We start from the raw sequence: 13,340 nt of genomic DNA, 5'->3' as shown, positions 1-13,340 counted from the left end.
GGGTTCGTTATTTAGAGAGGACGAGAGGTCATTTCTATATGGTGGTTGGATTTTGAGGAGTGGTGGATGTGGGGTTGGATACAGGATCGAGTTTATATGTATATTCTGTTAGAAAGTATTTAAACAGAGGATCAGAATAGAATGCCTATTCATCATTTCCATAAATAGGTCAAATGACAGCAAGATCACAGCATCCATACAGCAGGCCAAACGGCTAGTATTCATCTAGAATACTTAGGCTCCATTCCTTATTTAGCACACTGTAACAATATAAATAGATGTGTAGTTCATATTGTAAAAACCAATTCTAGCATTATCAATTTACAAATCAATAATACGATTAGTTTTTCTTTCTTTATTCTTGATATGGTATCAGAGCAAAAGGTGTAGGATCTAAAGATCAGTACACGCGTTTTGTATCTCGATCATCTGCCTTGTTTTTTATTATTATTTGAGTGGTTACAATGTCAGAAGACAGCAGCCATACTCAAAGCAGCGAAATCAGTGAATTAACTAGCCAATTGGCAAAGTTAATTCAAGCAAACATGGAATCTCAAGCACACAGGCTTCCAGATTCATTGAAAATCAATTTAAGCCTCAACAACACAAACTTCTCTTTATGGTCAAGGATGATGAAGGTTGCAATCGGAGGAAAATCCGATGCCCTCCTTAATCATCTGACCGATGATCCGCCAGCAATTACAAACAACAAATGGAATCAAGAAGACCTGATTGTGTTCTCTTGGATTATTCAAAACATAGAGCCACAAATTGCAAGCAACTTGACCCAATTTCCAACTGCAAAAGCTCTATGGAATGCACTCATCACAACGTACAGTGCAGGCAAAGACAAGCTGCAAACCTTCGATCTGCACGTTAAAACTAACAACATCAAGCAAGATGGTAAGTCTTTAGAAGAATTATGGTTAAAAATGCAAGGGATTTGGGGTGAAATTGATATGAGGGATCCAAATCCCATGGAACACCTTAATGACATTGTCAAATATAATAACCTTCGATCAGAACAAAAATTGTTCCAATTTTTAAATGCTTTAGACCACAAACACGACAATATCAAAAGGGAAATTCTGAGATTAGACCCCTTACCAACCGTTGAGAGTGCTTATGCTGCAATTCGCAAAGAAACTGCACATCAAACCATATTTGGCACTAAGACCGAAGTCCCTACCCACTCCGGCATCGCAACTGGCCTTGTAGCATCAAAAACAAAAGACCACGATGGCCATGGACTCATATCAAAGAATCACCGCTGACCTGATTACTCACAATCAACTCGAGACAAAGATAAACTCGAGTGTAGTAAGTGTGGAATGAAAAGACACACAAGGGAACAATGCTTTAAGGTAATTGGATACCCGGAATGGTGGAACGACGGCCATAAAAAAGGTAAAGCATCAATGGCGACGGCAACAGGAACCACCGGAGGTAACAATGAAGTCAACAACTCCGGTGCATCTACAACTGGCGGTTTCGGTTTAATTGCAGCAGAACAACAAGGTGGAGGTAACTTTGGGTATTTATCAGACCCCAATTTGGGGTTAGGGTCATCGAACCCTAATTTGGGAATAGGGTTAGGGTTTCACCAAACGGGGACACGAATGGGAGCAGAAAAGGGGAATGCCCCATTTAACCCACCAACATCTGACTTTTTTAATTTTGACACTCATATTAAGACTAATTTACCGGATAACCCCTCTGTTTTTAGTAATTGTACTAATAAAAAATCTTTATTAAAACCTAAATACGTTTCCGAACTTATTGTTTCATACACTAACATTGTTTCAAATAAAACAAAAAATAACGAATGGATAATTGATAGTGGTGCAACGGACACCATGACATTTGACGAAACCGACTTTTCTCTACAATCAAAACCCTACAAAAATAAAATTAAAACGGCAAATGGCGGAGTTGTCCAAGTCAAGGGCGGAGGGATGGTTGAAATATCTAAAAAATTAAATTTGAAAAATTGTTTACACGTCCCTGCTCTCTCACATAAACTTTTATCGGTTAGCCATGTCACCAAAGAACTCGATTGCACTGTTTTATTACACCCAACATTTTGTATCTTACAGGACATCAAAACGGGGGAGATAATTGGGCGTGGTACTGAACGTGATGGTTTGTACTATGTGGATGAAGTCACTCAAGATGGTACTATCATGCTAGCTCATGGAACCACTGAGAGACAAGCTTGGTTATGGCATAGGCGTCTTGGTCATCCGTCCGCTGGTTATTTAAATATTTTATTTTCTAGTTTATTTTCAAAGAATAAAACGTTTGAGTGTGAAACTTGTATCTTGGCTAAAATCCATCAAAACTCTTTTAAAACAAGCAATACAAAAACTGAAAGCCCATTTTCCTTGGTTCACTCTGATGTATGGGGGCCCGCAAAGGTTAATGGGGGGCATAACTTCCGATATTTTTTATTATTTATTGATGATTGCACTCGTATGACATGGACATATTTTTTAGCAAATAAACCCGAAGTATTTGATATGTTTACATCAATTTCAAAGTAAAATACAAATTTTAAGATCCGATAATGGTGGAGAGTTTGTCAATTCACAAATGAAAGCCTTTTGTCAAGAAAATGGTATTGTTCACCAAACTACGTGTCCTCATACCCCCCAACAAAACGGGGTTGCCGAAAGGAAAAATCGGATTTTATTAGAAATTACTCGTGCTTTAATGATTGAATCAAATGTTCCAAAGTCTTTTTGGCCGGAAGCTCTTGCCACGGCAACTTATTTAGTTAACAGTCTTCCGACTAGAGCTTTGGAACTTAAAAATCCCCTCGAAGCCTTAACCAAATTTTACAAACCCCCGTCAAACCTCACTCTTAAACCTTGCATTTTTGGGTGCTCGGTCTTTGTTCATATACCTAAAACCGAACGAACAAAACTTGATGCGTGTGCTGAGAAATGTGACTTTGTGGGTTACTGGGTCAATCAAAAAGGGTATCGATGTTATAGTCCAAAAAGGAGACATATGTTTGTCACTATGAATTGTGATTTTTTAGAAACCGAATATTTCTATGCTACCCAACACACGAGTCAGGGGGAGAATGGACCTGACGACACTGTGAGTTGGCTAGATATACCATCATCAGAAGAAGTGACTCATGCCACCAATCCACAAAGTGCTCCATCTATCAGTACTACCAACGAGAATCTTCCCCGTAATGAGGTAAACACAGAATCTCTCGAAACTAGTAGTACTTCTAACCGTGAAAATGAAGATGTGTTAGTACAGGAAAGTGCCACAGGTCAATCCTCTGAACCCGAACCACAATCTGAACAACCATCTGAACAAGAACAATCATCAGAACAAACCGAACAATCATCAGAACCCGAACAACAAGTTGAACAACCAAGAGAGCAGACTCAACAACAATACAATCTTCCTACAAGAATAAACAGAGGAGTCCCACCGAGAAGGTTCTCCCCTGAGAGGGAACTCCGCAGATCAAGATATCCTATGGCAAACATTGCCAAAGGAAATCTATCAACAGAAGCTAAACAGTTTACTTCCGCGTTATACTCTGAGGAAATTCCAGCCACGGTAGAACATGCCTTAAAATCAATCCACTGTAGAAAAGCAATGGAGGAAGAAATGAAAGCCCTTCTAAATAACAATACTTGGGAAAAATGTGTCCTTCCAGAATCAAAGAAACCGGTTGGATGTCGATGGATATTCACAATCAAACACAGAGCTGACGGCACTATTGAGAGATACAAAGCGCGACTAGTAGCCAAAGGGTACACTCAAACCTATGGCATAGACTACTCTGAGACTTTTTCACCAGTAGCCAAAATCGACACCATCAGGGTCCTTTTTTCAGTTGCTGCAAACAAAGATTGGCCACTTCATCAATTTGATGTTAAAAACGCTTTCCTTCATAGAGATCTCAAAGAAGAAGTTTACATGGAAGGCCCTCCCGGCTTCACATCAGGCTTCAAAGAAAGGGAAGTTTGTCGACTTAAAAAATCTCTTTATGGGTTAAAACAATCCCCCCGGGCTTGGTTTGGGCGTTTTACTATAGCAATGAAAAATTATGGTTTTAAACAAAGTAACTCCGATCATACATTATTTTTAAAACAAAGGAAAAATTTAATTACATGTCTTATTATATATGTAGATGATATGATCATTACAGGGAATGATCACGAAGAAATTGCAAACCTAAAGTTAAATTTGTTTAAAGAGTTTGAAATGAAAGACCTTGGGAGACTCAAATACTTTTTAGGGATTGAAGTCTTACGATCCCAACAGGGAATCTTTATTTGTCAAAAGAAATACATCCTTGATATCCTTGCTGAAACAGGAATGGTCGATTGCAAACCAGCTGAAACTCCCATGATCCTGAATCAAAGGCTATATATAGAACAAGATGCCGAACCAGCTGACCGAAGCCAGTATCAAAGGATTGTGGGAAAACTCATCTACCTTGCTCACACTCGTCCCGATATAGCTCATGCGGTAGGGGTTGTCAGTCAGTTTATGCACCAACCACAAAAACATCATATGGACGCAGTATGGAGGATTATCAAGTATCTAAAAGGAACTGTAGGGGATGGAGTTTTGTTCAAAAGGAATGGTCACTTAGAAGCTCAAATATTTACAGATGCTAGTTATGGAGGAGAGAAAGGAGATAGAAAATCAACTTCAGGGTATTTTGCCTTAGTAGGAGGAAATTTAGTCACATGGAGAAGTAAAAAACAAAAAGTAGTTGCCCTTTCTAGTGCTGAGGCAGAATTTTGGGGAATCGCTAGAGGGGTAACCAAGGCATTATGGATCAAGAAACTTCTAACAGAAATCGGATTTCCTCCCCGAGACCCCATCAAGATCATGTGTGACAATGAAGCTGCAATCACGATTTCAGAAAATCCAGTCCAACATGACCGAACCAAACACATTGAAATAGACCGGCACTTCATCAAAGAAAAACTTGAAGCAGAGATAATCTCCCTTCCTTTTGTCAGGTCTGAAGATCAAATTGCCGATATCCTAACCAAATCAGTCAACGGAAGATCGTTTCACGAGGTACTCGTCAAGTTAAACATTGGAAATCTCACTGTTCAACGTGCGGGGGAGTGTTAGAAAGTATTTAAATAGAGGATCAGAATAGAATGCCTATTCATCATTTCCATAAATAGTTCAAATGACAGCAAGATCACAGCATCCATACAGCAGGCCAAACGGCTAGTATTCATCTAGAATACTTAGGCTCCATTCCTTATTTAGCACACTGTAACAATATAAATAGATGTGTAGTTCATATTGTAAAAACCAATTCTAGCATTATCAATTTACAAATCAATAATACGATCAGTTTTTCTTTATTTATTCTTGATATATTCTACATTTTGTATATGGTGGTTGTTTGTTTGTTAGCTTTTTCGATAGCAAGTTCAATAGTGCTCGCTCTGTAGTTTCAATGATGTTTGTTCAAAGTAGTGTAGAGCAAGAGTCAATGAGTTTTGGGCTGTCAAGTACTTTTCAACAGATCGGTATGATCTGTTCAATGTGTAACCACCGGATCATTTGATCCTTTATATATACATACTAAATATTTAAAAAAAAAAAGCATAAGTTCAATCAAATTATCTTCAATATTATATTTCATATATACTGGTAAAATATTGGTGATATTGATTATTAAGGTTCAGAGTTCACTAATCGTATATATTTGGGGTGGTAAGGGAACGCGACGCAAGAGTCATGGGATAACTCAGTTACATCATGTACATTTGAGTAAAAATATTCTTTTTTCTTGGTAATTACAAGATGAAAAACATTAGCCAAAGATGGTTTTGGCAACTTTATCCACATTCATCTTTTTTTTTTTTTGAAAAGCAAATATATATATATATATATATAAATATAAAGAAAAAAACAAAAATGTACAAGGATATGGGGCAAAAAGACTTGCACCACACACGAATACCCGAATACCTAACACATATGCATGGATCTATAAACTATTTTTACAGAAATAGTGTCCACGACTCTAATAAACTCGAAGCAACAATGACTCGAATCAACCAGAATACTCGAATCAACCAGGATCTCGGTTATTGATGTCCGGAAAACCTAAGTTGATCGGATCAAGAAGCCAATGAAGCCAATCTTTGTGTATATTTCTCGATCGATTGCTAATCCATTCATAAGTTTTGACTTGAACCTCGCATATGATTTTTGATGAAGACCATGAATCATTCTTAAAGACTTTTTGATTCCTGTTTTTCCAAATGATGTAGCTCGCCGACCAAGTGATTGCTTGCCAAATTTTGGAGATTTTACCCGAAAAGTTCACATAATTAGATCCTCCAAGCAACTCTTCCAGAGTGATGTGCGAAGGCAAGTTAATTTTCCACCATTTATGAATACCCTCCCATACTTCTTGAGCAGTTTTACATGAAAGAATAGCGTGGTCAATTGATTCGGGAACATTATTACACATTGGGCATAATAATGTATCCAAAACAATCCCACGTTTCTCAAGTTCCGTTTTGACCGCGATCCTTCCTTTTACTACCCGCCAAATGAATATCCCGATTTTTTGTGGGATCAAGTTGTTACGCATCGTTTTATTGCTAACATAAGCCCTTGGAATTGTGATTTATCCCGATTTATCCACATTCATCTTGAATTAGCTCGTAACAATTTTCTATTCTCCGCGAACAACAGAAGTATTTTAAAAATAGCTAATGAGGCAAGAAGGTTAGCACCTACACGATTGTCAGTTAGCTTTAGGTGATCTTTTTTGAAGGTTCATGAACATCTTCGTTTTATCAACAACTAGCGAAAAATAGTATATGCTATAAATATAGATGCACGTATAAATCTTTGAAAAAAGAGGAATATACAGGAATAAATACCATAGAAAATCACTTTAGAAAGTAGAATCCTATCAACAAAGTATTATTTGTTATAATAATAATAATAATATAGATATGGATAGTCAATTTTGGTGTATACATATAGTCAATTTTGGTACACAAAGTATGTATTTTTATATTGAGATTTTAGGCTATAAATACTCATGAATGCAAGCATTAAACTTGCACCATTTCTCACACTTACAAAGTGTTTCTTTCTTTCTCTCCATTATCATCTTTGTTCTTACACTTCATTATTAGTATTCTAAATCAAGAATCAAATCACTAAAGGTAGTTATAAGCCTACTGAATTATAACATCAAGAATCAAACCACTAAAGGTAGTTATAAGCCTACTGAATTATAACACGTTATCAGCACGATAATCTTAATACTAAATATGGTTGGCTCTGCCACCAAAATGATATATGGTCGGTTATACCACCAAAATGATATATGGTCGGTTATACCACCAAAATGATATATGGTCGGTTATACCACCAGAATGATATAGGTCGGTTATACCACCTGAAAAAATATATGGTCGACACTGTCGCCAAATTTTCATTTATGTTTACTAATATTTATATTTTTGTTATATAACATTTATTTATGATTACTTACACATGATCGACACTGTCACCTACTTATCATTTATGTTATATTAAATTTATGTTTAATGTTTATATACTTATGAATATAAATTGACTCTAATTTATCATGATGTTTGTTTTAATTTTTGATAATAGAAAATGTCGAATCTGGAAAAGCTTAAATTTACTCCTTTAGAATCAACTGGAAACAACTACATGCCATGGGTTATAAAAGTAAAAATGCATCTTAAATCAATGGGCATTCTTGAAACCATAAATGAAAACAACACTTGTTCTGAAAAAGAACAAGCTACGGCATGTTGCTTTATTCATCAACATATTGATGAATGCTTACAAAATAATTATGTGACTGTAGAAGATCCCCATGTTTTATGGGAAGGTCTCAAAAGCAGATTCAATAATCAAAGAGAAATTTTACTTCCAGCTGCAATGGAACAATGGAGAACATTAAGGTTCCAAGACTTTAAGAAAGTAAATGAATACAGCTCAGCTCTGTATAATACATGTTCACAACTTAAATTCTGTGGACATGAAATTAGTGATGCAGACATGATGGAGAAAACTTTCTCCACAATGAATGCTGCAAACATCACAGTGCAAAGAAATTTGAGAATGCTAAAGTTCAAAACATATCCTGAACTTAATTCATATCTCTTAGTTGCAGAGCAAAATGATGAGCTATTAATGAAAAATCAGCAATCCCGTCCTACTGGTACACTTGCAATCCCTGAAGCAAATACTGCAAATAATTATAAACAGGGACAAGGACGCGGGCAAGGTCGTGGTTATAATAACCATCACCATCATCATGCCAAAAGCCATAACTATGGTAGAAACCATCCTTATGGTAATGGTAATGGGCGTGGACGTGGTCGTGGTCGTGGCCGTGGTGGTCAAAGAAATAGTAATCCACGAAAATATAAATATCAACCACAAAACAAGCCCATTAAACAAGATGTTGAAGAAAATTCTTCTAAAAATTCTGAAGAATCTTGCTACAGATGTGGTAGAATGGGCCACTGGGCTAATACTTGCCGAACATCTAAACATCTTGTTAAGATGTATCAGGATTCGCTGAAAGGTAAAGAAAAGGAAGTAAATTTTGTGGATAATATTGATCCAACAGTCACTGAGAAACCATCTGATTTATATGAAGATTTCTTGAATGTTTAAGTTGTGTGTTTTTTGAAAAATAAACGATTTAATATCGCCTGTCTTTGTCATTATGTTTGCTAAATGTTTCAGTACTATCTATTTGCGTTTAAAATATTGTGTAATATTAATGTACTCACTATTTATTTCTTATATATGAAGTTCAATATGAATTTTGCTGGAATACAACATCAATCAAGTGGTGGAGATCTCTGTATAGCAGACAGTGGAACTACACACACTATACTTAAATCCGAGAAATATTTTATTGATCTAAAACCAACGGAAGGAACTATACATACAATATCAGGACCTGCTAACTTGATAAAAGGGATAGGAAAGGCAAATTTCATACTACCAAATGGTACAAAATTTTTAATAAATGATGCCTTATTTTCTCCCAAGTCAAGCAGAAATTTATTGAGTTTCTCCGACATATACCTTAACGGGTATGATTATCAGTCAGTGACAACAGAAAATGAGAAATATTTAAGTATCACTGACAAGAGTCATGTGGTTGAAAAACTGCCAAGACTTAGTTCTGGATTACATTATACACATATAAATGTACCAGAAATACATATGGTAGTTAACGAAAAATATATTGATCCTGGTGTATTCAGTTTATGGCATAACAGATTAGGCCATCCAGGATCAACAATGATGAAAAGGATTATTGAATGTACTCATGGACATCCACTAAAGGATAGAAAAATCCATCATGATACAATGGTTCCATGTACATCTTGCTCTCTTGGAAAATTGATAACTAGACCCTCACCACTTAAGGTTGAGAAAGAATCACCAATGTTTCTTGAAAGAATTCAAGGTGATATATGTGGACCAATTCATCCACCATGTGGACCATTTAGATATTTCATGGTTCTAATAGACGCATCTAGCAGATGGTCTCATGTTTGTCTGTTATCAAGCCGTAATGTGGCATTTGCAAAATTTCTTGCCCAAATTATTAAATTGAGAGCTCATTTTCCTGATTACACCATTAAAAGGGTGAGACTTGATAATGCTGGTGAATTTACATCTCAAGCATTTAATGACTATTGCATGTCTATAGGAATTGTTGTTGAACATTCTGTTGCTCATGTGCATACACAAAATGGTTTAGCCGAGTCATTGATTAAACGTTTACAGTTAATCGCTAGACCATTGATAATGAGAACAAAACTCCCTGTATCTATATGGGGTCATGCAATTTTACATGCTGCTGCATTGATTCGCATCAGACCAAGTGCAAGTCATAAATATTCCCCCCTACAACTTGCTTTTGGTCAAGAGCCAAATATTTCCCATCTTAGAACATTTGGTTGTGCAGTGTATGTTCCAATTGCGACACCACAACGTACAAAAATGGGTCCTCAAAGGAGGTTGGGAATATATGTTGGATATGAAACATCTTCAATATTAAGGTATATTGAACCTATGACAGGTGACGTTTTTACAGCACGTTTTGCTGATTGTCATTTTAATGAAACATTGTTCCCTAGATTAGGGGGAGAAATGAAAAATAAAGAAAATGATGTTTCATGGTGTGAACCTCAATTAAAGTATCTTGATCCTCGCACAAAAGAATGCGAGACAGAAGTTCAAAAGATAATGCATATACAAGAACTTGCAAATCAATTGCCTGATGCATTTACAGATACAAAAACGGTGACAAAATCATATATACCAGCAGTAAATACTCCAGCTCGAATTGAAATTCCAAAAGCTGGCAATAACGTCACTCATGAATCTTTGCCACGTCAGAAACGTGGAAGACCAATCGGTTCAAAGGATAAAAATCCTCGAAAAAGAAAATCAGCTGATAATGAAGTAAAAGAAAGTGTTCAAGAAGAACCACAAATCAGTACTCCTACTGCAGAGGAGATTGATGATGTCAATACAGAAATTGCAATCAATTATGCATATTCAAAAATATTATGGAACCGAAATGAAATGAAAAATCTTGATGAGAAATTTTCATTTAATGTTGCATATGACATCATGAATAATGATGATGATCCAGAACCAACATCTATGGTTGAATGTCAAAATAGACATGATTGGGCTCAATGGAAAGAAGCAATACGAGCTGAATTAGAATCACTCAATAAAAGAAAAGTTTTCGGATCCATCATTCTCACTCCTAAAGATGTGAAACCTGTAGGATACAGATGGATTTTTGTCCGAAAAAGAAATGAGAAAAATGAAGTTACAAGGTATAAAGCTAGACTTGTAGCTCAAGGTTTTTCTCAAAGACCGGGAATTGATTATGAAGAAACTTATTCTCCTGTTATGGATGCAATTACTTTTAGGTACTTAATCAGTCTGGCAGTTTCTAAAAATTTAGAAATGCATCTCATGGATGTTGTGACTGCTTATCTATATGGATCACTTGATAGTGATATATATATGAAGATACCTGAAGGATTTAAGGTACCAGAAGCATCAAATGCAAAACCCAAAGAAATGTATTCGATTAAATTACAAAGATCTTTATATGGGTTAAAACAATCGGGACGTATGTGGTATAACCGATTAAGTGATTACTTGATAAGCAAAGGGTATACAAATAATCTTACTTGCCCTTGTGTTTTCATTAAGAAAACAACATCCGGATATGTGATCATAGCTGTTTATGTTGATGATCTTAACATCATAGGTACAAATAAAGAGATCCATGAAGCCATTCAACTTCTAAAGAAAGAATTTGAAATGAAAGATCTCGGAAAAACCAAGTATTGCCTTGGTTTACAAATTGAGCATATGCCTAATGGTTTACTTGTACATCAAACAACATATACTGAAAAGATTTTGAAACGTTTCAATATGGACAAGGCAAAACCATTAAGTACTCCTATGGTTGTTAGATCACTCAATGTTGAAGCTGATCCATTTCGTCCATGTGAAGATCAAGAAGACATTCTTGGACCAGAAGTACCATATCTTAGTGCAATTGGAGCTCTTATGTATCTTACAAATTGTACAAGACCTGACATTTCTTTTGCAGTTAATTTGTTGGCAAGGTTCAGCTCTGCTCCTACCAAAAGACACTGGAATGGGATCAAACACATATTTCGATACCTTCGAGGAACTACTGATTTAGGATTATTTTATTCTAACGAATCAAAACAAGATTTGGTTGGTTATGCAGATGCAGGTTATTTATCTGATCCACATAAAGCTAAATCTCAAACTGGATATGTATTCCTAAATGGAGGTACTGCAATATCATGGCGTTCTCAAAAACAAACACTTGTTGCTACATCGTCAAATCATGCCGAAGTGATTGCATTACATGAAGCTACTCGAGAATGTTTTTGGTTGAGATCAATGACACAACTCATTACTGATTCTTGTGGACTAGAACGCGATAAAAGTCCAACAACTATCTATGAAGATAATGCAGCTTGCATAGCACAGATGAAAGAAGGGTATATCAAAAGTGACCGAACAAAACACATACCACCTAGATTCTTCTCATACACTCAAAATCTCATTAAGGACAACCAGATTGAAATGAGATATGTGCAATCTAGCAAAAACTCTGCTGATCTTTTCACGAAAGCACTTCCAACTGCTATTTTCAGAACACACGTTCATAACATTGGCATGAGACATGTTCAAAAGATGTAACAGCTGAAGCGATGTCTACTTGAGGGGGAGTCAACTCCATGCTGCACTTTTTTTCCCTTAGCTAAAGTTTTTTCCCACTGGGTTTTCTTTAGCAAGGTTTTTAACGAGGCAGTAATTTATAGTTGATCTTCAACAAAATAAAATTGCTATCCAAGGGGGAGTGTTATAATAATAATAATAATATAGATATGGATAGTCAATTTTGGTGTATACATATAGTCAATTTTGGTACACAAAGTATGTATTTTTATATTGAGATTTTAGGCTATAAATACTCATGAATGCAAGCATTAAACTTGCACCATTTCTCACACTTACAAAGTGTTTCTTTCTTTCTCTCCATTATCATCTTTGTTCTTACACTTCATTATTAGTATTCTAAATCAAGAATCAAATCACTAAAGGTAGTTATAAGCCTACTGAATTATAACATCAAGAATCAAACCACTAAAGGTAGTTATAAGCCTACTGAATTATAACATTATTACTATTAATGAACTTTGATGCAAACATTTAAATGTGTCATCAACTGGCACGTCATAGCAGTTTACATAAAATATACAAAAAAAGGCTCTTACTAAAGCAACATAGTCCCAAATCTGTTAGCATTCTAATGTAAATTATCGTTCATAAGACATTTATTAGCACTTTTACTATAACATATACATTTTTTAATTACATCATATTTGATTTGGTTTGTTTAAACTTTATGCATAAAAAACAGCACATAAAGTGAAATCTTGCTTACTCTACACATGTTACTCAAAAGAAACATATGGTTAGAAAGGAGTCCCATTTCAAATGTGTTTAGGTAAAAGAAAGTAACATAAAAAGAATTCTCAAATAAGCTATTGTACCATCCTAATCAAGATTCAAAGGTGTTTATTGACACAAGTTGAAAAAAGTGAAATTTTGAAGAGAAATAAAAGGAAAAGAGATGTGATATGAGTATTGAAGTAGGCCCATTCTGTTTTTTGAGGGGTTTAAATGACACCACAATACCATCTCTTCTCTATATATGAATTTATGAACTT

The 13,340-nt window shown here is 35.6% G+C and overlaps 1 protein-coding gene across 1 annotated transcript; it reads right to left on the bottom strand.

The window, feature by feature from the left end:
• Nucleotides 1–6,082: 6,082 nt before the first annotated feature.
• On the bottom strand, nucleotides 6,083–6,610 carry LOC139892568 (uncharacterized). The gene has a single exon (XM_071875683.1). It carries the CDS (start codon nucleotides 6,608–6,610, stop codon nucleotides 6,083–6,085), a length of 528 nt encoding a protein of 175 aa, XP_071731784.1.
• Nucleotides 6,611–13,340: the final 6,730 nt, after the last annotated feature.

The sequence above is a fragment of the Rutidosis leptorrhynchoides genome, chromosome 1, assembly GCF_046630445.1.
Source record: "Rutidosis leptorrhynchoides isolate AG116_Rl617_1_P2 chromosome 1, CSIRO_AGI_Rlap_v1, whole genome shotgun sequence".
NCBI lineage: Eukaryota > Viridiplantae > Streptophyta > Magnoliopsida > Asterales > Asteraceae > Rutidosis > Rutidosis leptorrhynchoides.
This window is presented reverse-complemented; position numbering and strand designations above follow the sequence as displayed.